Source organism: Prionailurus viverrinus, chromosome E3 (assembly GCF_022837055.1).
Source record: "Prionailurus viverrinus isolate Anna chromosome E3, UM_Priviv_1.0, whole genome shotgun sequence".
Taxonomy (NCBI): domain Eukaryota; kingdom Metazoa; phylum Chordata; class Mammalia; order Carnivora; family Felidae; genus Prionailurus; species Prionailurus viverrinus.
Genome location: NC_062576.1, coordinates 39,496,475 through 39,521,698, shown reverse-complemented (window position 1 = coordinate 39,521,698; position 25,224 = coordinate 39,496,475). Strand labels below are relative to the sequence as shown.

General features: G+C 61.0%; 2 protein-coding genes across 12 annotated transcripts; one reads left to right on the top strand and one right to left on the bottom strand.

Moving 5' to 3' along the window:
• Positions 1-24: 24 nt before the first annotated feature.
• PKMYT1 (protein kinase, membrane associated tyrosine/threonine 1) lies at positions 25-8,789 on the bottom strand. 11 transcript variants are annotated; one of them, XM_047838677.1, is made up of 11 exons: positions 8,582-8,711; positions 8,136-8,242; positions 7,449-7,571; positions 3,778-4,282; positions 2,475-2,968; positions 1,706-1,812; positions 1,419-1,591; positions 1,176-1,333; positions 843-963; positions 247-345; positions 25-163 (listed from the first exon to the last, which is right to left on the bottom strand). In XM_047838677.1, exons 3-11 carry the CDS (start codon positions 7,568-7,570, stop codon positions 143-145), a joined length of 1,800 nt encoding a protein of 599 aa, XP_047694633.1. In that variant the 5' UTR covers position 7,571; positions 8,136-8,242; positions 8,582-8,711; the 3' UTR covers positions 25-142. The 11 variants fall into 11 exon arrangements, with proteins under 11 accessions (XP_047694633.1, XP_047694636.1, XP_047694637.1 ...); XM_047838680.1 differs by having other exon boundaries at positions 843-958; XM_047838678.1 differs by having other exon boundaries at positions 32-163; positions 259-345.
• GREP1 (glycine rich extracellular protein 1) lies at positions 8,329-25,224 on the top strand. Its single transcript, XM_047837716.1, has 39 exons — positions 8,329-8,490; positions 10,732-10,866; positions 11,697-11,823; positions 14,987-15,016; positions 15,138-15,167; positions 15,831-15,866; positions 16,197-16,229; positions 16,314-16,373; positions 16,672-16,704; positions 16,811-16,864; positions 17,301-17,321; positions 17,408-17,440; positions 17,526-17,567; positions 17,885-17,944; positions 18,657-18,686; positions 18,761-18,793; positions 18,881-18,916; positions 19,120-19,149; positions 19,233-19,265; positions 19,897-19,932; positions 20,086-20,106; positions 20,287-20,316; positions 20,409-20,441; positions 21,240-21,275; positions 21,446-21,478; positions 21,563-21,598; positions 21,918-21,950; positions 22,064-22,099; positions 22,422-22,553; positions 22,838-22,882; positions 23,184-23,225; positions 23,349-23,381; positions 23,810-23,869; positions 23,949-23,978; positions 24,057-24,116; positions 24,250-24,363; positions 24,629-24,673; positions 24,773-24,826; positions 25,066-25,224. Exons 1-39 carry the CDS (start codon positions 8,329-8,331, stop codon positions 25,089-25,091), a joined length of 1,953 nt encoding a protein of 650 aa, XP_047693672.1. The 3' UTR covers positions 25,092-25,224.

Below are 25,224 nucleotides of genomic sequence, written 5' to 3'. Positions count from 1 at the left end.
GGGAGGGGGTGGTGGCTAAAAGGTTAAAAACACCAAGGCTGGCCTGTGGACTCACGCTGGGCCCAGTGAGTCCTCAAACAGGCTGAGGAGGTTCCGAGGTTCAAAGGAGGGGAAGGAGCCCCGAGGGGGCTCAGAGTCAATGTCACTTAGGTCCAGGGCCTCCCTGGGGTGGGGGGAAGAGAGACAAATGACACTCAGGATCTGAAAGCCACCACCTCCCACCCGCTGGACTCTGGGCCTGCTCACCTCAGTGTGTACCTGCTCCGGGGGGCCGGGGAGCCACTGCGGGGGGTGGAGGTGTTCCCGACAGCCCTGGCCAGGACAGCCTCTGGAGAGAGCGAGAGCCTGCACAGGTGGGCCAGACAAGTAAGGTGTCGGGGGTGGGGAGTGCATGGGGAGGGGGCCACAGCAAGGTCAACCCTTGCCCTGTGCAGACCCCAGGCTCCTGACATGGGCAGGGGCCCCAGTCGGGAGCAGTGAGAGCATGGTGCCCTTTGAAAAAAGCACTTTCACAACTTTTAAAGGCCATCTGACCGCTCAAAGGCCACCTCTGTTCCTTTTTAGAACATGTGGGTTTTGACAGCTGGCTGACAAATGAACTTCTGACAAAGGAAGCCTATCTGGTACCTCGTGTCTGCTATAAAGCGTCCCCATGGCGATGGGTGACATTTCCTTAAAAAGGGGTTAATGGCGTGATTCCTCCTGAGGACTGTGCCCCAAGCGGTTTCTTAATTACAGCCTCTCACTTGGCCGGCAGGTACCTAGGACCAAGGAATTTCCCTGGGCTCGGGCTCCCCAGGCTCTGGGGACTGTGTTCCCGGAGAGGACGGACAGCACCTCACCTGTGGGCACTGCAGCCCTACCGTGGCGGCGGCCGTGGCCCTCGCGCTGCTCCCTCGTGAGGCAGCGCCCCAGGCGTGAGGTTGCCGGTTCTGCTCTGCTCTGCGTGGTCCCTGCACTGAGCTTGGAGGAGACCGCCGCATTCAAGCTGGGCCAGGCCACACCCCCACTGGCCTTGGCTCCCTTCCCAGGGTATGATGGCGGGGGACGGGGGGGGGGGTCGGGGGGCAGGCTTGGGGGAGGGGTCCTGTTCACCACGAATCCTCACGGGGCTGCGGCCTGGCCATGCTGACTGCCCCTTTCCCCCACCCCCGGCGTCCTCAGCTCTCACCCACCCTATGCTGTCATCATCCCAGTTGCTGGAGACGCTGCTGTCCAGGAGGAGGCTGCAGGGTGGCGAGCCGGGCGGGGTGGCTGGTGGGCTCTGGGGCTGCAGCCATCTGGCGGGGTGAGCCAGCCCGTGCCAGAGCCAGCACAGCAGGGCAAGCAGGGCCTGAGGGGACAGGGACAAGGGAAGCAGGGCAGGCCCTGGGGCCGGGGAGCGCGGCTGGGCACCCTGTCACGGTCACCCACCTTACCTGCCACAGGGCCCACCCTCGACTGAGGGCCTCGGCGGCCATATACCACAGAACGTTCCAAGGCTGAGGCTGCCTGAGCATGGGCAGGGCCAGCAGGGACTCGGCTGTGGCCCGCAGCTTGGGGTCAGGCTCCAGCATCATGGTGAGGACAGAACGCAGCTCAGAAGACAGGCCTGTGCACAGGGCGGGGCCGTGTCAGGGGTGACAGCTCTGAGCCCAGGGGCCCCAGACGTGAGCCCGGCCTCCCTGGGGCCGCACATTCCTTCCCATCCTTGCCCTCCACTTACCAGCAGTGAACTCCGGGGGCAGATAGCCCTGGCGCAGCTGCTGCCAGCCCTCCCCGCCATGGGGCAGCTCCATGTTGCATGCCACTTCCAGGATGGTGAGGCCCAGACTGGGAAGGGTGGGGGCAGTGACAGAAGAGGGGCAGGGTTGGCCCTGGGGCCCAGACCCCAGAGCTCCAGGCTGCCCAAGAAGAGGGTGGAGAAGGGCTGCTGTCTTCCACCACGAGCCGGGGAAGTGGGGAGGGAGGGGCTGGGGGGCCCAAAAAGGCCCATATCACGGAGCCCCCTCACCACCTGGTGAGTCCTCCTGGCACCCGTCACTGGACAGGCACTGCGGGTGCTGACGTCACTACCATCGTTCTGCTGCCAAGGCTGGATACGGCCGTTAGAGGCAGAGCGGCGGTCACCCGCCTGGACGACGGAACCCACTGCCCGGGCCAGCCCTAGCTTCCCCACTTGCTAAGTGGACTCTGTGCCAGTCCTTCGGCCCCACTGTGTCCGTCCCCTGTAAATGGAGCAATTGTCCCTGCTGTGGGGGGGAGGTGAGGAAACGGGGGATCCATGTAGGGTGGCCAGAGGGTCCGCTGCCCAGAGTCTGTCTCTGCAGAACCCCTCAAGTGCAGGACGGGCCTCCACCCCCTCCGGGCAGGACGTCCCGGCCCGAGGCCGAGTCTTGCTGACTTGGGGCTAGGGTGGCGTTTCCCTCCCTCTGCCGACTGCACATCCCCCGCCCCCCAACCCCACCAAGAGCCTCCCGCCTCCCGGCCCTCACCTGAACACGTCCGCTGCTGTCCCGTAGGAGCCCTGTAGCAGCTCAGGGGCCATGTAGCGGGGGTCTCCCTCCTGGGCCTCACCAGTTCCAGATGCACCCAGCTCTACCAGCAGCCCAAAGTCACCCAGCTTGCAGCGGCCCCGGGGCCCCAGGAAGATGTTGGCGGGCTTGACGTCAAGGTGGACCAGGCCTTGGCCGTGCAGGTGAGCCAGGGCAAGCAGGGTATCCCGCAGGTAGCCCCAGACCTGGGCCTCGGGCAGGCCGGTGCCCCAGGCCTCGCAGTGCTGTTGCAGGCTGGGCCCACACAGCTCCGTCTGCAGGTACAGGATGCCGCCCTCCTCCCAGGCTTGCTCCAGCCGCACACAGCGCGGGTGTTGCCCCACCTTCTCGTGGCCACCGACCTCGGCCAGCTTGCGGGCCCGGTCCTTAGGGCCCCGGAAGGGCGACATAGAGCGCTTCACTGCATAGAGCCGGCCGTCTTCCTTAGAGCGCACCTGGAAGGGAGGTGGCACCCACGAGTGGGACAGGAGGCCGGTCTGGCAGACCCTGTTAGGATTTCACACACATGGAAGGTGGAGCACGGCATCCGCCTCAGAGCCCACGTGTGCAGCAGCAAAGCTGGACGGGCCACTCTGAGAGCTCTACGCATTGACCCAAAAGGGCCTCGGGGCACGAGGCTACATGGAAAAATCTGGCTACACGAACACGTGGCCAGCACGACCCACTGTGCAGAGTACAAAAAGAGTCTGTCCGTATCTGGTCAACTCTGTGGAGACGTAGAGAAAAAGATCTGGAAGGAAGGACACCCACCCGAGAAGCACAGTGGTTTCTTCCAGGAAGAACCAGTCTAGGGGCCACGTTACTTGTGCTTTTTAACAACAAAATTGTCTCCAGGTAGTACTTCCGAAAGGAAGATTACCATTGTAAAGGAAATATAAAGGGGAAATATGTTTTAAGGAGAAATAAAAAGCTGGTATGAAGGGTGTAGCAGGAGCACCCGCTGGCCTGAGAGGTGATGGGGCGTGGGGTGTGCGCCACGCAGAGGAGGCTGCCCTGGGGCAGGAGAAAGAGGCAACCAGGAGCCACTGTGAGGCGTGCCAGGCTCTGCACAAGGGGGAGTGTTACTGAGGGGCGTGGAGGGCCTAAGTAGGGGGAAGGAGAAAGCAGCCAAATCAGCCCAGGAGAAGCAGGCTCTCAGGGGAGAAAAGGAGAGTGGGCTGCCCAGGACACCGTCCCCTCCAGGCGGGAGGGGGGGGGGGGGGGAGTGGCAGTAGCAGGCCTGAGGAACTGTCACCCCACTCACCTTGAAGACCTCTCCATAGGAGCCGTGGCCCAAGCGGCCAAGCCTCTGGAAACTCTGTTGGAAGAAGGACTCTGGCCGGCTCGGGTCATAGGAGGGGCTCTGAAGGGTCTCAGAGGCTTTGCCTTGGAATGTCACCCTCCGGGGCTGGGGCTGGTGCCAGCCCGGGGTCCGAGGAGGGAAGAGGCGGCTGATGGGGACGCTGCCCTTGGCAGGGGGCCGGGGCGGGAGGCTGCGACTAAGCCCTCCAGGCCTCTTGAGGGAGAAGCCAGGTTCTGCGTGGCGGAAGTAGGCTGGGACTGGAACGGGGGTGCCACTCAGGGGCGGAGGGGCGCCCTCTGTGGGCACAGGCATGGCCAGCACAGGAGGCCCTGCGGTGCACAGGACAGAGCAGTGTGTCCGCTCAAACAGTGCCTGGTCTTGCGGCCCCAAAGAGGCTCCGGAAGAGAGGTGCGTCCACTCTGCACACACGTTCCGCTTTAAACATGGAGGCCACAGGGACGAGCACCTGCAGGGAGAGGCAGAGGACAAGAATACATAGGCCTGCATGCAGTCATCTGTACCTGGGAGGCCAGAGAAGCATAAACCACAAACCCCAAGGCCATGTCCTGGAGACTGCGCAGTCCAGCACAGGTTGGCTGAGAAGGGTTCTGGAGCCAGGGACCCCTGCCTCATCACAACCAGCTGTTTGGCCTTAGGATACGCACCCTCTTCCAAAATCGTAAGGTGGAAATACTAATGCAGGCCCACCCTCCCTTATCTCTAATTCAAAAGTGAAAACAAAGATCTGAAATCCAAGCTTCTCTCCTGTCTTCGTTCTCCCAGCTGTGGGGCCAACACTCACTCAGTAGACCTCCACCACCTGCAGCCACGGAGGGAGGCCCAAGTTCCAGGTGAGCGCAGCGCGGGGCAAAAGCCCTCTCTGGCAGGAGGGCTGGGGACACTGGGGCCCAGCCACTCAAACCCCAGCAGGAGGTCCCCCACCGGGAAAGGCAAGCCGAGAAGGCCTGAGGCTACTGTTCCCACCCTGAGGCAGCAGTGTCACTCAGACAGGCACCTGTGTCGCTGCCCTTAGCTCCCGAGCTCTGGCCCAGGGATTCAGTCTACAGACAAGCAGGCAACCAAAGAGAAATTCTGAAGCTCTCCCTGAAAAATACACACACACACACACACACACACACACACACACACGCGCGCGCGCGCGCGCTATTTGAAACGATGTGTGGGAAGTTCAAGCCTAAAGACCTCAAAGACTCTGGAGGTTTTGATGGTAAGCAAATAGGAGGAAGCTTGGTACCTCCATTAGTGCAACAAGTGCCCCACAGCCCGGCTACTCTCCCAGACAGAACTGGGGACAAGAGCCTTACTGGGGTCAAAACAAACCTCAAACACTGAATTCAAAAGCTACCTTGTCAAAGGAACCCCAAATTAATTAGACCAGCCTGCGGAGCAATCAATGCCCTAGGCACTGAGAAAAACAACAGAACGGTCAGCCCCACAATGGGTGGAGCCCAGCAGCTAAGGACGGGGATGGACAAAGAGAGGCCCGTACAACCACCGTCACTCAAAGGTGACCATGCATGTGCCCAAGGCTGGGCCCTCTGAGGAGTGGCATCCCAGGCTTCACGCTGCAGGGGAAAGAGACATCGCGACAGTGGCCCAGCCAGTCGCTAAAAAATAAACAAGCAAATGAGTCATAATCCTCCAGGCGGGGAAGAAGCCAGTAAGGCCAGTTGCTATAACGTGGTCTAAAATGTCCAGTTTCCAAAAAAAAAAAAAAAAAAAAAAAAATTACAAGATATCCACAGCCATAGGAAAATGTGACCCCCACACAGGAGAAAACCAGACAAAAGGAAGTACCTGAGAGGGACCGGATGTGAGATTTAACAAAGACGTCGCAGTACTCACTATAAATATGTTCCAAGGACTAAAGGAAGCCACGCTGAAAAGAGTAAGTGAAGCGTGATGACCACATTTCAGCAAATGAAGAACGGTGATACTGAGATAGAAATTATCGAAAGAACCAAAGGGAAGTTGTGGAGTTGAAAGGTGCAAGAACTAAAATGAGAAGATTCATCAGAGGGGTTCAACAGCACATTTGAAATGGCAGAATGATTCGTGAACCTGGAGACAGATCAAGAGAGATTCTGCAGTCTGAAGAACAGAGAGGAAAAAGAACGAAGAAAAGGGAACCGAGCCTCGGGGAAACGCAGGACACCACTGGGTGCACCAACGTATGTACAAGGTGCAGCAGAGGAAAGAAGGGGAGGAACAAGAAAAATATGCTAAGACATCATAGATGAAAACTGCCCCAATGTGATTCACAAAAAAACCTCTCCGCCCTAAGAAAAACACATGAACACTGCCAAGGAGCTCCAGGAGCATCAGGGAGGACGAATGGAGAGGCCCACACACAGACACACCGTTTTAAAATGCTGAAAACCAAAACCAAGGACGCAGTCTTGAAAGCGGTAAGAGAGAAAGGCCTCATCGCTTACAACCTCCCCTAAGATTAACTGCCGACTTCTCAGCAGAAACAACGAAGGCCAGGAGGTAGCGGGTGGCCTATTCAAAGTGTTGGGGGAAACATCTGTCAACCAAGAACCCCATGTCCAACAAAACTATCTTCCAAAACTAAAGGCAAAATAAAGACATTTCCCAGGTAAAAACAGAAAGAATTCACTGCTAGCAGACCTGCTTTGTAAGAAAAACTAAGGGAAGTTCTCAAGACCAAAAGCACGTGATCCCTAACAGTAATCTGAATCGACACGAAGAAGCAAAGCGCTGGTGTGTCATACAAAAGACGGTTAAATACGTATCTCCTCTCTTAGCCGATATAGAAAGTAAGTGGACGATAGCATGCAATTGTATACTGGGCACTGAACGTATAGACCTAACACACTTATAAATAAGAGCCCAAAAGAGGTGGGTGGGAACAAAATTACACTGGACTGGAAAGTGACACCAGATGGTAACTCCAGTCGCAGGAACAAATGAAGAGAACCAGAAGTGACAAATAAGAGGGTCGCTGTAGCCAACGTTATGCATATATACTTGCTTTCCATCCACTCTTCCTTCAGCCGCTTAAAGAAATTAAAGGTGACCTAAATAGGGCGCCTGGGTGGCTCAGTCGCTTAAGCCTCTGACTCTTGCTTGGTGTCAGCTCAGGTCATGATCTTATGGTCTGTGGGTTTGAGCTGAGCCCCGCATTGGACTTGGCACTGACCGTGCAGAGCTTGCTTGGGATTCTCTCTCTCTCCCTCTCTCTGCCCGCCCCCATTCGAACGTGCTCTCTCTCAAAATTAACTTTTAAAGAAATTTTGAGAAAACCAAATCCCCCAATAAATGCTAACTGTTACATGATAAGTAAAATATAATAATGCTCTGAGCAGTAATTCAAAGAACACACCCAAAGTGCGGTGGTCCTGAGGGTGTGTGTCGGGAGAGAGAGGGCTGTGTGTTGCCATAATATTATAGAAACAAAAACAAGAAAACAAGAGAGGAGGAGCCCAATTTTGAGAGGAAGCCACAGTGTATCAAAAGAAGCAGGGAGTGAATCGGGAACAGACACCTGAGGGGAGCGGTCCTCTGGAGTCTGTCGCTGGGGCAGTGAGGGGTAGGGGAGGGACCCCCATCCGACATCCCCTGGGGACCCTTCCTCCGCCCGTATTCACCTCAGGATTCCCATCTCAGGGTTTCTCAAAGTGCAGAACCAGGGTGTCAGCACCCCCTGCTGGTTAGAAGTACAGCCTCCAGGCCCAGTCCTAGCATATTTGGAGACGCCAGGCACCTGCATTCTTTAAATTTTATTAAAAAAAAAAAAAAAATTAATGGAGGGGCACTGGGGTGGCTCAGCCCGTTAAGGGTCTGACTTCAGTTCAGATCATGACCTCATGGTTCACGAGTTCAAGCCCCCACGTAGGCTCTGTGCTGTCAGCGCAGAGCCCGCTTCAGATCTTCTGTCCCCGAAATAAACATTAAAAAATATGTTTATTATTTGGAGAAAGAGAGACAGAGCAGCACGAACAGGGCAGGAGCAGAGAGGGAGACACACAATCCGAAGCAGCTCCAGGTTCCCAGCTGGCAACACACAGCCTGACAGGTGACTCGAACCCACGAACTGTGAGATCATGACGTGAGTTGAGTCAAAGGCACACACTTAATTGACTGAGACACCCAGGCGCCACTCCAGACACCTGGAGCATCTTAAACCAGTTCTCGGGCGACCCCAATGTCATTTCATTCTAGCACCACCGGCCTGGCCACACAGCTTTGGGGATGATGGGACAGGGGAGGGAGAATCCTGGGTGGCCCTGACCAGGCCAGGCCTGGGTGGCCTCTGGACCTTTCGGGGGCCTCACCCGCTCACTGGGCCGGACACATCGCTGACCACCGTCTGCCGCGCTAGACTGTGAGTTCCTCCGGGACAGGGCCACAGCCGATTCACCTCCGTGGCCGTGGGCAAAGCCTGGCGAACAGCTGAATAGGTCGGCTGCCTCGGGGGAGGGGCTGCAGATGAAAGGTGGGTAGGGCTTTTCCCGGGGAGGGACCGGTATGGGGGGGGAGGGCGTAGTCACCGAGGAAGGCCGGGAGGGCGGTGGCAGTCACCAGGAACCGCGGGGGCAGTGGGTGGGGCCGCCGCGGGCAGGGCCCGACCCGGCGGGACGGGGCGGGGCCGTCGGTGGGGTTGAGGCTGGGGGCTGGGACCGGGAGCGGGTGAGGCTGACCGCGGCAGGGGCTGTCAGGGGGCAGGGGCTGCCGGGAGGAAGTGCCGGCCGACGGCCCGCAGGACCCAGTCTGGGCTCACCTTGACGGGTGGGCGGGGCGCGGCCCAGAGAGGTCCCAGATTCCGGATCGGCAGAGGCCGCGGAAGCCCCCGGCGCAGTCAGGCGGTCGGGGGTCTGCAGTCGACGGCTTCCCACGCCCGGCGGGAGGACTCTCGGAGGGGAACGGCCCGTGAACGCGCGCAGAGCCGGCTCGCGCCAAAAATTCCAAACCGGCCTCGAGGCCCCGCCCAGGAACGCCTCTTACCCCGCCCCTCCCCGATGCAGCCCATCAGAGGCTCCCAGGCTCAGAGGCTCCGCCCCCGACGTCCCGGCGTGCGCGTCCCCGTGCCCTCTCCGGCACCTCAGGTCGTGCCCTCTCATTGCGCAGGCGCGACGTCACGGCGCTAACAAGGGCGGAGGCTGCGACGCGGTGCAATCTCGCTGATGCGGCGTGGCGCGTGGTGTGTGCTGGGGCGTGGAGTTGTCCCGTTCGGGTCCCGGGCTGGGGACACAGCTCCAGACCCCAGTCCTGCACCCACGGCCGTCACTGAGCTGGCTTACTTTTCTATATTATAAAAGAGGCGGTCTTTGCAGTTGGCCTCAGAGGCGCCTCAGGAGGGGGTCACTCCGGACGGGACGGGAAGTGCCTGCGCTCTGCGGGTCCCAGCCGCGTGGGGTGCCCTGGGCTCGCTGGCTCCTTCCTGCGTGTCGTGCACCGCACCGGGAGGGCGGACATTGTCCCCACCCCCCGGGAAGCCCACCAGGCCGGCCTCGGCCACCTCCGAGGCAGCCCGAAGTATTCTTTGGATTTGAGATTTGAGCTCAACTCCACCCTACCTCCGCCCCTTCCTGGCCGAACGACCTTGGGGACCCACGGGGCCTTTCTGAGCTTCGGATCAGCCACCTGCAAAAACTGAGCTGATGAAGCTTCCCGCACCGAGCTAGAGGTTCACATGGGAGGGATCCCCTTGGAGTTCTTAGCAGGGAGCCCCGGCGGAGCAAGCGCTGGTCCCTAACACTGGCGCGGCTCGGGGGTGCGCCTTCACGGAGGGGACCTTTTATCCGTTTAACAGTGGGGGCGGGGGGAGGAGTCACACTTCCGGGCCACCCTCTCAAGAACGCTCCTCAGCGCGTCGCATCTCCTTTCCCACCTGGTTTCCTTATTATTACACTTAACTTCTATCTGAAATTCTCTCCTCTAGTTATTGGTTTACTTGTTGACCACCCGTCCCCCCCCCCCCCCCCCCCCAGTTTTCTAACAGGTTAGAGTTCCCAGCCCGTTGTGGTGCCTTCAGCGAACGCTCCAGTGTGTGGCCCAGCAAAGGAGGGCCTATTCCCCCGGATTAGGTCCTTGGACCTAGAGCGTCTCTAGGGGCCGCATCCCCACCCACCTCCGCCCACCCTCCCCTTGAATTTGCATCTCTGGCAGCCACAGCCCCAGTGACTCAGTCTGGATCCTTGTTAAAGGCCCCAAGCTTGTCCCCAGGAGGCCTGGGGAAGCAGGCAGGCCCCCCTCCAGCTGCCAGCCCCTCCTGCAGGAGTCTGGGTCCCAGGGCCTCTTCCAGCTGCCCAGTCTTGAAAGCCTAATATGCAATGACCTAAAAATAAATATTTCTTTAAATTCGAAAATATACTTCCAATGGATATTTCACTGTGTGGAAGGACTATAATATGAAGTTAAGTACAGATAGTCGCTAAGAGCGTGGGCGGTGAAGTAAGGAAAAGGAGGGCTCTACCCTGCTCTGCCACTCAAAAGCTGTGCCATCATAAGCAAGTTGCTTTATGTCTCTGGATGTTTCCCTGCGGAGAGATTAGTTCCTACCTCCTAGGGCAAGAGCACTAAATAAGAAAATGAATGTGAGGGGCACCTGGGTGGCTCAATCAGTGCAGAGTGGATTCTGGCTCAGGTCATGATCTCACGGTTGGTGAGTTTGAGCCCTCTATCTGGCTCCTGGCTGATGGTATGGACCTTGCTTGGGATTCTGTCTCTCTGCCCCTTCTCTGCTCACTCTCTCTCAAAAATAAACTTAAAAAAAAAAAAAAAAGAAAATGAACGTGAACTGCCTTGAGTTACAAGGCTGAGCAAGCATACAGTAGGAGCTGTTTCATAATAACAGTAGTATTTTGCCAACTGTATAGTATTTTACAGGCTTCACAGCAGCTGCCTGGGCCACAAGGAAGTTCCTGGTAGAGAGAGATCGGGCCCCCACACCCGCCCGGGGACCACAAGTTCCCAGACCAAAGAAACTGGCTGGGGCTCCGTTACAAGGAAGCCCCCCACCCCACTTCCCAGGCGCTGGATTCCAGGCGTCCCACCCACACACAGGTAAGAGCCGGCTTGAACCCTGCGCCCCCGTGTGTCCCATCGCCACAACAGCACCGTCACCCAGACTTGCAGGGAAGAGTCACCCCTCACCTAGGAAGCCCCCGCAGGGATGGGGCACAGAACAGGAATACCGTGACTTAAGAGAAGCGGGAAATGACAGCCCCAAGTGCAAATGTGGCTACCCTAACGAAGAGATTGTGAGGGGTGCTTCTGAGGAGCTGGCTACGTTCTGTTTCTTGATCTTTGTGCCAGCAGCACTAGCTGAATTTTGTTTAAGTTTATTTATTTATTTCGAGAGAGAGAGCATTAGCAGGGGAAAAGAGAGAATCCCAAGCAGGGTCCACACTGTCACCGCAGACCCTGACGCAGGGGCTCCTTCCCACAAGCCGTGAGATCATGAGCCAAAATCGAGATTCCGACACGCGACCCACTAAGCCACTTAAGCGCCCCAGTAGCTGTTTGTTTTGTGGGTATTTGTTATATCATACATTTCTGTCCTCTGCACGCTTCTGTGTGTTTGCCCGACTTCACGCTGGCATAGGCTTTAATAGACTGGCAGGTGAGTGGAGAGGGAGTTCACAGAGGTCAGCTTTGCACCGGGCAAGTGCCTAGAGGTGCCGGGCAGTGCCCTGGGGGCAGCCAACGCAGGGATCCAGGCTAAAGGGCTGTCAGGTGCACGGCCAAGAGGATGACCTGAGGGGACTTCAGCACAGGTGCAGGTTCAGAAGGCGCCCGCCCTCCCCTCCAGCTGTCCTCCACAAATTCCTACCCCGGCAGGTGCCGCTTTGAGCAGCTGGCTGCGAGTCTATCGACAGGCTTTACCATTTTAGGCGACACACTTCCTGGACCTCTGCCTTGCACTCTCAACACCCAGCTGTCACCTTGCCCTGGGCCCTAGAAGTCGCTCCTCCGCTTGGAAGCTGGACCACCATGTCCCCTCACACTTGGGAGCGAAGGGTACGCGAGGCCCGGGCTCCATCAGGGGCTCTCTCGGTCCCCAAGTGGTCCTTGTGCTCTCAGGCCAGCCTGGCCCGACCTGAGGGAACTGGATGTGCTGGGGTGGGGGTGGCAGCACTGCAGGGGCCAGGGGATGCCCCGCTGGGTTCGGCCCTGGCTCTGAGCAGCCTCCAGCTGGCCCGAGGCCCCAGGCTGCCTGGCATTTTCCACCGGCCCGTGCCAGCACCCAGGCAGCCTGGCAGTGGCCGTGGGTACCCGCATTCCCTTTGGCAGTAGCCTGTACCTCCTGCACGGCCCCTCCTGGTCTGTGCCTGCCTCATCCCGGGCCAAGCTTCCCTGGCACGCTATGGGGAGAGCCTTGTGTCTGGGTCTGTGTAGGGGGCCCTTAGCTATATGGGCTCTGAAGCAGACACCCTGGGCCTAGACTGGCATAGGACAGAGAGCGGTGCAGTGTCTGGGGTGACCTGGCCTGCTGCCCGCCCAGCAGTGTGTGGCGTGGCAGAATAGAGGACTGGGCCCAAGGAGCCCTGCAGACTGCCCGGCAGCCAGTAAAAGGTCCAGCCCCCAGGACTCTGGGTCACGGCTCTATGCCTCTGTACCGGGTAGGGAGAGTGGGGGGCGTGTGGGGTGCTGCGCCGGGGTACTGGGCTGCAGGCACCCAGTGGGAACAGAGGGGCCCTGTGTGTGTGTGTGTGTGTGTGTGGGAAAGTGGGTGCCGGGGCATGGCCATGTGCAGGCGGGAGAACAAAGAGGGAGGTGAGGTACAGGCACATCTCAGTGCGGGGGGCGGTGGGGGGTACTCCAAGTGAGGGTGTATCTCGTAAAAGCCCTGCTGTCCACTATGGCTGGAGCTGGCCCCTGTGTGTGTTGTGATCTCAGAAGCCTTACAGCAAGAAGACCCGTGTCGCCCACTCCCCGTGGTAGCCCCTCTCTAGGTCCCCGCCCTGGCTGGCTGTATCCTTAGACAGAGGTGCCAGGAGGGGCGGGCTGGGCAGGGGCCAGACCATCAGACAGGGTGTGGGGCCTTCTGGACTAGGGCCCAGGGGGCCTGAGTCACTGCCGTCCCCAGCCAGCTCAGTGGGGTTCACTCCTGGCACTTCCCGGGGCCGCCTCTCCTTCTTCCCCTACTTGGGTCGCCACCAAGTCCTCACGCAGGCCTGGGCTCCAGGCTCATCGGCCCACCCCCGAGAAACAGAGCGCTAACTGGCCTCTGGCACCCTTCTTGCGGTCCTGTCCCCATTCCACCTTAAGCAGTGCCCTCCCACCCCCGCCAGCACCCCTCCAGGGGTAGAGTCATTGCTGCTGGAGCTGGCCAGGAGAAAGGGGTGAAGCTGAGAGGGCCTCCTGCAGCGGGTGGGCCCCCACCAGGCTTTCAAGGAACAGTGAGGATCCCTGGACAGGCTCCCCGGGTGTCCCCACCTCCTGTAGAAGGGAGGCCGGGCCCGCTCTTGTGCGTGCAGCCTCTGTTGGGAGACCATGGGCCACCTCCTGGTATGGTCCCCGAGCCTCCAGGGCTAGACAAGCTCTTCCTGTGGACACGCGGCCTGTTGTCGTCCACTGTACTGTTGGCGTTTCCACACGCCTCTGGAACACTCTGGTCTCTGCCCCCCGCCCCCGCCCCGCTCTCTGTGTATCACAGTAACTCATCAGAGTCTCCCCTGCCTGCCCCCCCCCCCCCCCCCACATTTCTGGGCCTGGCTTTCCCTCCTCTCTCCGGCTCTATATGGGCTGGGCCTGGGGTGCCTGCCTGCCCCTTGCCAGCTGCTGGGAGGGAATCTGAGCCCCCGAGGTCTGGCGCCGGGGCCCCAACCCTGACGGGTGGAGGAGCCCCAGGGGCCAGGTGGGGGCCTGTCCCGGCTGTCAGCACCCATGATGGATGAGGGGTGGGGCGGGGAGAAGTCGAGGGGTTGGAGTCATGCCACAGAGAGAGGTGGGGGCTGGCCCCCTGGGTTCTGCCAGCAGAGCCTCTGCCACGCACAGCTGGGGGGCCCGGGCGAGACCCCACCCAGCAGGGGTGTTTAAAGGCCCGAAGGGTGGGTGCCATCCTGTCCCACTCGGCATCATGGGCACCTGGGCCTTCCCCGTGGCGCTTTTCCTGCTCTGCCTGACTTCTGAAAGCCTGCAAGGCGGTGAGGGCGGAAGGCGGGCAGCTGAGGTTGCTGAGGTTGGGTTTGGGGGGCCTAGGTACAGCCCTGGGCCACTGCTAGGGCTCCGGAGAGAGGGAGGTCCGGATGTGAAGTCTGTCCTGGGCAGGGGATGGATGCCTGGGTCCTGCTCCCTCTCCACCTCTGGGGTCCCCACCCGGAGTCAGCACCTCCTTGCTCCCCAGGGCTACCTCCATTGTCTCCAGGCCTAGGGAAAGGTAAGCAGTCCCTCCTGGCACTGGGGTCAAGGAAGAGGGCCTGGTCTCTCCCCCAGGGGTCTGGGAGCCCTCTGGGGGGAGAGCCCCAGATGTTCCCTACCTAGTTCTAAGATCCTGATGTGGGCCCCAAGAGAGCACAGGGTCCCTCCCTGTCTTCGTAGCAGACAGTCTCGTCCATGGTCAGCTCAAGTGTGTGGAGCAAAGACACCCCACACCTTTGGAACAGGAATGGGATGGGGCATGAGAACATCCCAGAGGAGGGGTTGGAACTAGGTGTTCAAAGGGGGCAAGCTGTGACAGGGAAGGGGAAGCACATCCTGGCAGTAAGACAGGGCAAAGGCCTGGAGGCAGGGCAGGGGGGAGAAGACAAAGGGGCCCAGGGACGGGGGGAGGGGGGCCAGAGTGTCACAGAAGGGTCTTCACTCCAGGAACCTGTGGGGTCTTAAGGGTGGGAGAAGGGGATCCCTGCTGAGACCAGATGCACCTGAGCTGCAGGAGGGAAAGATTAGGAGGTGCGGCGCCAGGAGGATGAGATTTCCGGGAAGGGAGGCATCCCAGAGACACTCCAGAGTCCGAATGGAGGGTAGAGGCCGACACACCCCTGTGGGAGGCGCAGGGGATCTGCCCCCTCCCTCCATGACCCTGCTGCTGGCTACTCACCTGGCTCTGTCCTTGCCCCTCCTGTGACCAGAGGGGAAACTGAGGCCCAGAGAGGGGTTCCGCTCTTGCAGAGTGGCGGAGGCGGCATTCAGGTTGACCTTTGCCCCCTCCTAAGTTCGCCTCCTTCTCCTCAACCCACAGGCTTAGGGACCCCCAGTGGCTACAGATCAGGTAAAGCTGGCTGAGAGGGTGGGCAGGGTGGGAGCAGCTGTGTCCTCTGAACGAGGGTGAGGCACCCGAGCCCTTGGCCCCTCCCGGCCCCCAGGCTCAACTTCTTGTTTCCTCCACTCAGGCTACGGCCCCCCCAGTGGCCTGGGAGCAGGTGAGAGATGGGCAAATGGGATTTGGGGGTTGGGAGAAGCAGCTGCCTCAGAATATGTGGGGACAGTGCTGACCCCCTCCCCGACCCCCCCCCCACATACGCATCCCCCACCCACCCCCACCCCCAGGTAGAGAAGCAAACCAGCGATCCCTTGTGGCAGGTGTAGGTCTCTCCTTTTCCTGCTGCACACGTTCCCCTCCCCCCTCGGAATCCACCAAGACGGCTCTGGTGTCATCTCACCCGTGGACCTGCCCTGGGCACCCCCAGTCTTTCCTCTCCCTGCTTCTTCCCTGTGCTGCCCCCGCTGAGCCCCACTCCGGGGCGAGCAAGCATGGCTCACTGCATGTCCTCTGGGCCTGCGGGAGTGGAAAGAGGGGAGTGGGCTCCAAGGCCCCCTTCCTGTGCACCAGCGGTCCTGTCCACCCTCTTTGGGATGGACCGACCGGAGCTGAGTTCCCACAGGCCTGCTCAGAATGACCGGCAGCGGGGAGCAGGGGTCCTGGGTGACCCTGAGGAAGGGGATCCGGAGTCCCTCACCTGTGCCCTGGGTCTCCCCTGGCTTCAGTGGGGATGTTCAACCTCAGAAGCCAGGTGGGCCCTGCCCAGCCCCAGCTCTGTCTCCCCACCTTTCTCTCACACCCCTGTCTCCATTTGTCCCTCCAGGATTTGGGAACGGGAATGGCCTGGGAGCCCAGCCAGGTGAGACTGGTGGGCTCTGGGGATTGGTTTTCTCTGTCTCCCTCCTAGACCTTGGAGGGGAGGGTCAGGATTTTTTAAGGATTGAGGGGGCAGATCGGGAGCCTTCTGACTTGCTGTTTCCAGCTGGGTCTAAGGGCCTCGTACCCCTACGCTGGGTAGACCCCAAACCTCCCCAGTTCATCCCTCCCTCTCCCGATGGGCCGCGCGGCTCAGAATGGCTACAGAACAGGTAGAGGTGGGCCCAGGGTGATGGCGAGCTGGGGCCAGGATTCTAGAGGTGCTCCTGAAATGGGATCCGAGACCCTCACTTGATTCCCACCTCCCTCCCAGGCATTGGAGGGGGTGTGAAACCCCAGAAGCCAGGTGAGCCCCCCACCCTGTCTCCCCATCTCTGCCCCCTATTATTCCCTCATTCCTCCCTGACCCCCTCCTGCCCTTTCTCCCCAGGGTTTGGGAACGGAAATGGGCTAGCAGCAGGGGCCTTCCCAGGTGCGGTGGCCCAGCCAGGTGCGGTGGGAGAAGAGGGATGGGCCCAACAGGGGGCTGATGAGGCTGGGCCAGCATCAGGAGTGTCTTCTCCCCGGCTCCCCCAGGGCAGAACTGGTGACTTACTGGAGGTGGCAGGGGACCATAAGAGTTCCTCATGTCTGGCTGGGGGAGGGGAGAAGGGCACCCTTGCTTCACCCCCACCTCAGCTGGGACCCCAAAAGCCCCCTGCCTCACCCCACAGCTCAGCACAGCTATGGAGCCCCAGGAGGAGGCTGGGTCGCTGGGATCCCCTCACCTGCCACATCTTTCTCCCCAGGTGTTGGAGGTGGTGTGAAACCCCAGAAGCCAGGTGAGACACCCCCCATCCATGCCCACCCTTCCGTCCACCTTGTTCTCTGTCTGGCTCCCTTTGAAGCCCAGTCCCCTCCTTATGCCGTCTGGCTCTGCCTCCCCAGCATATGGAAATGGACTGGTTGCTGGTGCCTTCCCGGGGCTTGGAGCCCAGCCAGGTGAGGACACCCGGAGACGGAGACGGGGCCCCGGGAGGGACAGGAGGTGCGGGTAGAACTGGAACCAGGGAACCAGAGGGGGAGAAAGTTGTGGGGAGCGGCTCAGCCTCGGTCTGTCCCCAGGCCTGGTAGGGGGAATGCAACCTCAGCAACCAGGGGAGGGGAGAGTAGCCCTCTCTGCATGTCCCCAGCTCGGGCACCGTGTCTCCCTCTCAGGAGCTGTTCCCCTCATTGGGCAGCTGCTGCCACTCCTGTGGCAAGAGCCATGGTCTCGGGGAGGGCCTTCCCGAATCCCAGGCCCTTCTCAGGGCATGCTTCCTGCAAAGAACAGTTGAGGGACACAGAGGTCCTGGGTGAGGGCAGCATAGGAGGCGGTGAGCCCACCCTCAGCAGCCACACTGGCCCAGCTCCAGCCCTGCCTTCCCTCTCTCCACAGGCCCTGCGGCTCAGGGACCAGGTAGGGGTGGGGGCCAGGAGGATATGGGGGGGTGGTGGTTCAGGGGAGCTCCAGGCTCCTTCACCTGGTCCCTGACCCTTTCTCAGGAGTTGGAGGGGGCGTGAAACCACAAAAGCCAGGTGAGCCGCACCCTGTCCCTATGTCCCAATCTCCTTTCGCCGGGTCTCCCGGCCTCCCCTTAACTCCCCCTCTCTTTCTTCCTAGGATTTGGCAATGGGAATGGGATGGGAGTTGGAGCCCAGCCAGGTGAGGGCGCCTGGTCCAAGCTGGGGCACGTCAGGGACTAGAGGGGGCAGAAAATTGATTGCTGGCGGGAGATTGCTGGGGTGATGTCCCCATGTGGCTCCGAATAGATCTCGCAGCTCAGAATGGCTTTGGACGAGGGGTGGCGAGGGGGTGGGGTTGAAGCTGGGAGCCTGGCTGGGCTTCTGGGTCCCTCATCGGCTAGTCTCTTCCCCAGGTTTGGTGGGGGTGGAAGAGCACACAAGCCAGGTGAGCCGCACTGCTTGTCTCCCTGTCAGTCGTCCACATCCTTCTTACTCTCTCTTGCTCTGTCTCCCCAGGATTCGGGAACGGGAATGGGCCGGGAGGCGGCGCCTTCCCAGGAGCCGGAGTGCAACCAGGTGAGGGCCCGGAGCTCCAGGAGAGTGGGGGTCCCTGAGGTGGCCAGGCGTAGTTATGATTCGGGGGCCTGACCCTAGTTCGGAGGGAGGACGAGGGACCAGGCAGCGCTCCCCAAGTCTTCCCCGTGCCCTGGGGGATGTGGGGGAGTAAAGCCACAGAAGCCACACGAGACCCCCAGGCCACCGCCTTCCCCAGCCGGTGTGGCAGACCGCCGGGGGTGGGCAGGTGGGGGACAGGCCCCTCCAGAGCCTGGGTCGCTCTGGGGGAGGACAGGAAAGGAGCATGAAGGCCACAGAGAGGCCAAGGCGCCTGGCGGGTTTGGCAGGGAGAAGACCGCTGGCTGGGGCCCACTGAAACGCCTGTGGGTGCTTGAGCTGGGGCCTCCAAGAGGGGACCAGAGAGGGTACAGGCTGTGGAAACAGCTCAGCGGCTGAGGCGGCAGGAGCTGGCACTGAGCCTGCGGTTGGTGACAGGAAGCAGTGTCCGAGTCTACCTTCCTGGCTGGTTGACGCACATGGTGGCGGTGATAACCCAACCAGGTGGCACCCAGGCAGCGGGGGTGGCGTTCTGGCTCCCCAGGGGGCTGGGCCCCAAGGGCAGGTCAGGGACTCAACGGGGTGGGTATGGTGGTGAATTCAGAGCCACAGGGGCCAGGCTTCAGGGGTGCCTCAGAAGAGAGGCTGTACCCAGAGCCCTCTTGTTTTCCACCAGGCCCTGCAACTCAAAACGGCTATGGACCAGGTAGGGGCGTCCCAGGGCTCTGGGGACACCCAGAGACGGGGACTGGACCCTCACCTGCTCCCTGTCTCCACCAGGCTTTGGAGGGGGTGTGGAGCCCCAGAAGCCGGGTGAGCCTCGCCCCTGCCTGTCTCTCGCCACCTCCCCCAAACCTAAGCTCCCCTCCCCCATTCACACAGCCCCTATCTGCCCCCCAGGATTCGGGAACGGCAACGGGCTGGCAGCCCAGCCAGGTGAGACTGGTGGGGTCTGGGTGCCCGCGTCTAGGCGTCCTCTCCCCTCCAGGCCTTGCGGAGGCCGGACTGGTAAATAATTGAGGGAGGGCTGAGAGAAAGCCTCCAGGATTCTAGCTTTCTGGCTTGGCTCTGAAGGGGGCACCTTCACCTGTACCTCAGCTGGCCCCAAATCCCCCCAACTCACCCTTCCTCTCCCACAGGCCCAGCGACCCAGAACGGATATGGAGCAGGTAGGAGCGGGGTGGGGAGGACCGTGGGGAGGCCTTGAGATGGGGGCTCCCTCGTCCCTCACCTGCTCCTGTGTCTTCTCCAGGCTTTGGTGGGGGCAGGAAGCCCCAGAAGCCAGGTGATTCCTGCCCTGGTCTTATCTGTATCCATGAACCCCCTGAAGCCAGAGCACCCCCTACTCCCTAAGGATCCTCTCTAGGATCTGGGAATGGCTGGGAGGCAGGGCTTCCCAGGGGCCAGGGGCCAGGGGCCAGGCTTTACACAGGGGGCGGTGGGGGGGGGGGGGGCTGGGTTCCAAGTGCTGGGGAGATGGAAAGGTGAACTGTGGCCTGGGAGGGGCATGAAACCTCAGAGGCCCCTGTGAGGGGAGAGGTGGCCTCCCAGCCCTAGCCAGCTCTGGCCTGCCTCCTCCTGAGCCCCTCCAAACACTGTCCCTCATCCCCATCCAGCTTTCCTTTCCCCCCACCCCACCCCCCGTCCCCCCACTTATGACAACAGGAACCCATGGAAGGCAGCCAGGTCTGGGTCCTGAGGGTTGGGAGAAAAAGCAGGAGCTGGGGGTGCGTGGGGACCAAGAGGAGAGGTCTGGTGGGGTCCACATCAGCCTCTGCCTCCCCAGGCCTAAGTGAGGGGGGGGCAGTAAGGTCCAGAAGCCAGGTGAGCCTCACCCCTCCCCGTTTCTCTCCACCTCCCCCAAACCCTGAGCTCCCCTGCCCCCATTCACACCCCGTGTCCTTCTGTCCCCCCAGGATTCAGGAACGGCAACGGGCTGGGAGGCCAGCCAGGTGAGACTGGTGGGGTCTGGGGAGTGCAATTCTGGGTGTCCTCTCACACCTCCCTCCGGGCCTTGCAGGGGCAGGGCTGGTGACCATTTCAGAACAGCTGGGGGGACCTCCACCTTAGCCAGCCCAACCCCCACCCTCGGCTCACCCCTCTAGCTCACAAAGACTACAGAGCAGGTGAGGAGAGGAGGGCTTGGGGGGCAGCGCATCTCTTCACCCAAGCCCCGTTCTGGGGGTCCTGCCAGACTCAGAGGGCGGAGCAGACGATCGCCTGGAGGTAGCAGAGGAGGAGGCCCCAGGTTTCTGGCTCGTCCCCTGGCCTCCTTCCATACCTGAGCCTCTCTCCCGTCCACACAGGCCCCGTGGTTCCCATCAGCTACGGACCAGGTAGGGAAGCGGGTGCTGGGGCCGCCAGGGTTGTGGAGGAGAGGCCCAGAGACGGGGAGTCGGCGGCTCACCCGGTCCCGTCTCTTCTTCAGGCGTTGGTGAAGGCGGGAAGCCCCAGAAGCCAGGTAAAGCCTTTCTCGGTCCGGGCCCCGTGATACTGTGACTTGTGAGAAGAAATAAGTATTCGATCTCCGGTTCGGGCACAGAGCTCCTAAAAGCGTAGTAATTTCCTAAAGGCCGCAGGAGGTGTTCTTTTGTTATGTTAACGAGCCGCCTAGGGTTGGGGAGCTGGTTGCCAGGGGATCCCACTCGGTGATTGGGTCCCACCTTCGGTCCCATCCTTTGAGCTCTGGGGAGGAGGCCGGGCTGGGGAATGAGAGGCTCTTCCGGCGGCGGCGGCGGCGGCGGTGACTTAGTCCGCCGGGCCGGGTAACAAAGCTTCCATGAAAACCCAAAAGGCTCGGAGGGGGCGGAAGCCCCTCGGGCGCTCCCGCAGGCCCTGGGCATTTCTTCCCTGCACTGGTCCTGAGTTCTAGCCTTTCTAATGAGCCTGCACTCTGAGAAGTCAATTGTTTTTCGGAGTTCTGTGAGCGGCTCTAGCAAATTAGCCAGATCCAGAGAGCTCGATTTCTAGCCGGTGGATCAGAGGCACAGGTGACCCCTGGACTGGGGATGGTTCCTGAAGTGGGGGGTGGGGCACTGAGCCCTTAGCCTGTGGGCTCTGATGCCGTCTGCTGGCATCTGGGCTGAGAGACACCGTCAGACACCCAGCTGGTGTTGGGAGAGTTGCCTGGCGCCGGAGGTGGGGGGGATCCCAGAAAGAATTGGGACTGGGGTCAGGCCCCCACCCCTCTCTACCCCCAGAAACTGTCTACTCCCCCCACCGCCCCATTCCCCCTCATGACCCACACCCTGTCTCCCAGTTTACAGGAATGGGCTGGGAGCCGGAGTCTTCCCAGGTGAGGGGGCCCAGCCAGGTGAGGGAGGTAGGGGCAGGCCCTGGGGTGCTGGGGGGTGGGGTGGAGACAGGGGAGGACGGGGCACGGGGTCCCGTGGGGCCAAGAGTTGGGTCCTGGAGAAGAGAAGGAGCAGGGTGGGGTCCCCTCATCCTGCTTCTGTCTCTTCCCAGGCCTGGGAAGGGGCATGAGTCCTCTGAAGCTAGGTGAGCCCACCCCTGCCCCTCGTGGGCCTTGCCCTGAAGTCTGTGCACCCCAGCCCCTGTCCTCAAGCCTGCTTCTCTTCCCAGGATATGCCCCAGGGCCTGGGTTGCAGCTCCTGGCAGGTGAGTGCAGTGGGGGCCTCAAGAGGGGAGACAGAGCTCCTTCTTAGAAACTTGAGGTCTCGGGGGCGCCTGGGTGGCGCAGTCGGTTAAGCGTCCGACTTCAGCCAGGTCACGATCTCGCGGTCCGGGAGTTCGAGCCCCGCGTCGGGCTCTGGGCTGATGGCTCAGAGCCTGGAGCCTGTTTCCGATTCTGTGTCTCCCTCTCTCTCTGCCCCTCCCCCGTTCATGCTCTGTCTCTCTCTGTCCCAAAAATAAATAAACGTTGGAAAAAAAAAAAAAAAAGAAACTTGAGGTCTCAAGCCTCCTGTCTCTCCTGCAGCTCTTGGAGGGGGTGTGAAACCTCAGAAGCCAGGCAAGTGAGAGACCCCCCCCCCCATGTCTATCCTGCACCTCCTCCTGCCTGCTTCCAGAACCCTCCCCCACCCCACCATTACTGCCCCTCACATCCCTGCTTTTTCTCTCCAGGATATGGCAATGGAATTGGGGTGGGGGCCCAGCCAGGTGAGGCTCCTGGGGTGGGGCTGGGGGTGAAGGGATGTGCACCAGGAGGGAGGTGGGAGGGATGTTGCTGGAAGGCAGAGGGGCTGGGTGGGCCAACAGCAGGTGCCGTGTTAGATGTGGGTCACCTTGCCCCCCTAGCACTGCAGGAACAGGGCTTCTTCTGGCCTAGCCAGTGCCCCGCCCGCGCCCCCCCCCCCCCTTCCCGCCCAAGCTGTGTCTGTCCTGGAAGCCGCTGAGGGCTGGTGGCTTGGCCAGGCTGAGGCCAGGAGAGCAGCCTGGGGTAGGCGCCAACTTGGGCTCACTGCCCTCCCCCCCCATCTAGGTCCCTGCAATGGGAGGGTCCCTCCACTGCTGCTCCCCAGGCCTCCCGCTTCGGGGGTCCCTTCTGACAAAGGGGGCGGCTGGGGCCCCAAATCTCAGCCCCCTCCCCCAGTGCAGAATGGCAAGTTCCCAGGTCAGTGTGGAGCGGGGTCTGGGGGGCAGCAGGGGATACCTGGTCCCAGGAAGGGCTGGGTCTAGCTGGGCTGTCACAAGCCCCTGCCCGTCCTCCAGCTGAGCCTGAGGCTATCGCAGAGAGCCACCTGAGGGAAAGCCTAAACTGGCCCTGAGACCCCACGGGACCCCCAGTATGGCAGCCCCGCCCCCAGCCCTTGCACCAAGGGCAGCCTGCAGCACTCCTGACCCTCCCTGCCCTCAGCTCAATCCTGTCGCTTGGCTTTCTTCCTACTTTCTTCCTAGCACCGACTCCGGCCATCCAGTGGGGAATGAAACCTCAGAAAGCAGGTGCGAGTCTGTCACTCCTCCATCATCCTGTGCCCCCCGTCCCCATGCCACACCAGGGTCACTCCATCATCCTTGTGCCCCAGTCTGCCTCAGCTGTTCAGGCTCCTTAGGGAAAGGAAGTTCCTCCCAGAGTTTACCCTCAGTTTCTCTTGCTGCTTTCTAAGCCCATTTCTTCTGATTCCATTTCCTGTTGATAGGGAGGATCCCTTCCTCCTCTTGAGAACCCATAAGGTCCGTCCTTGACCCCCAGGGCGTTAGGGAAAGTCTGGGTACTCTCCGCTGATCTCTGTTCTCCCCACAGGATACCGGCCCCCGAACGGCTATGGAGCAGGAACAGAACTGGGTGAGAAGGCCCTTCCCTTTCCTGCCTCTCCTGTCCCTAGCTCGAGAAGAGTGGAGTCAAGAGACTTTGGCTGACCACCGCCCCCCCCCCCCCCAATCTCTATCCCCATTTCCTCTCCCCCAGGCTTTGGTGGTGGCCTCAAGCCTCAGAAAGTCGGTGAGCGCCTGGTCCCCTGGGTGCAGGCTGCCACTTTCCTTATGGCAAGCCCTCCTTGCTCCTGTCTGTTGCTGCATCTGGCTCTTTCCCGATGTAGCCGGCACACGTTTACTGCGCACTAGGCCGTAATTATGGCCAGAACCAGGTGCCACCCTGTCTCCGGTGAGGGCAGAGTGGCAGACTGAGGCACAGTCCTGAGGTGGAAAGGGAAGCTGCCCAGAGGGAGGTCAGGAGAAGCTTCTGGAAGGTGGGACACCAGGGGTGGCACAGGGTTAGCCGACTGAGGGTGGGGAGAATGTGTGAGGCCCTCTCTGGGTTGCTTCCGAGTCAGTCTGTGTGTCTGCTGCCTCCTGTCTGTCCGTGAGCTGGTCACCCTGGGCCCCTACCCCCACCACTCACCCAGTCTTTCTCCAACTTCTGTCTTGTAGGGTTCGGCTACGGGAATGGTCTGGGAGCTGGGGTCTTCCCTGAGGCCCACCTGCAGCCAGGTGCCTGGGGGTGCTGGGGTGGGGTGGGGAGCACTGGATTCAAGGGCTACTCCTGTCTCTGACCTTCTCCTTCCTCCAGAGTTCCCTGGGGCCAATGGCTTTAGGAATGGTGAGTCTGGGGGAGAGTGCAGGCGATGGGGGGAGGGGCATCCAGGGGCTGGGCAGGAATCGCTTGGATCTCTTGCAGGGTTCGGGGAAGAAGCGCCAGTCTACCCCAAGGCAGCAGCTCCGGGCCCTGAAGGAAATGGTAGGAACTGAGTGCTTTGGGGGTGAACCCCGGCAAGGGCCATGGGGACCACACCAACCGGGCGGGAGCTTCCGAGGCCCTGGATGTCCTGCTCTGGTGGGGACACGTACCCACAGCAGCTCTCCTTCTGCAGGTCAGGCTGGGACCCTAAGGGCCTCCTCTTGGCTCTCCGTCCAGCCCTGGGTGCTTGCCCTGAAGCCTGGATATGGGGCTGGAGGCGCATATCCAGGGGTCAGGAGCCAGCCAGGTAATGGGCTATGTGGAGAAGCATTGTGGGGTTGTCCCGGTGGCTTAGGGAGCTGCGCCCTGGGCCCAGGCCCACCCACAGCCCTGGAGAGAGGGAACAGGACAGGACCAGGGTGGGTAGGCAGGAATGGATGGGGTTGGAGGAGAGGGGAGGGGCGAGGGACCCTGAGCATGAACCTGGATGCTAGAACAAGAAGGGGAAGTGACAGACCCCAAGTGAAAGCCACTGGGGACTCAGTGCTCCCACCTTCTGTCCTTCCCCCCAGGCACATATGGACAGCCGAGGCCAGAGCTGGGCCCTGGACCCTTCGGTGAGTGGCAGTATCCCAGGGCCTGGGCTGAAGCCGGGAAGGGCAGGAGGACTTTGAAGTCCTCCGGTGACCTGGTGCCCTGGCTTGTCTGTGCCTTAGGCAGCCCTGAGGTGAAGAGAGGTGGCAGTGGCCTGCTGGGAAATGGCTATGGAGGTGAGAGGCATCACAGTGGCCCTGTCCGCCACTCACCCGGCGCCACCATTGTGGCCCCTCCAGGCGCCCTGGGGCTGTCCCTGGGGCTGTCCCCGCCCTTGGGAGGGATGGCAGGCTCTCGGGTCACCTGTAGGTCTGTGCTGAGTGACTGATCTTAGACACCAGAGGAGCGAGAGGGCTCAAGTCGCCTGGGAGGTGAGGAGGGGTCCAGACTTCACCGGGGCCCTGCCTCCTCCCAGGCCACTGTTCTCTTGGAAAATGCTGAGCGCCGAGGCCCTTCCCTCACCACCCATCCTGAGTGCCTCAGAACCACAGCCCGGTGTGGGTGAGGACGACCGGACCCTGGGGCTTGGCTTCTGGCCTGGGGTCTCCTGCGGGCTGAAAGTATTAATAAAGAC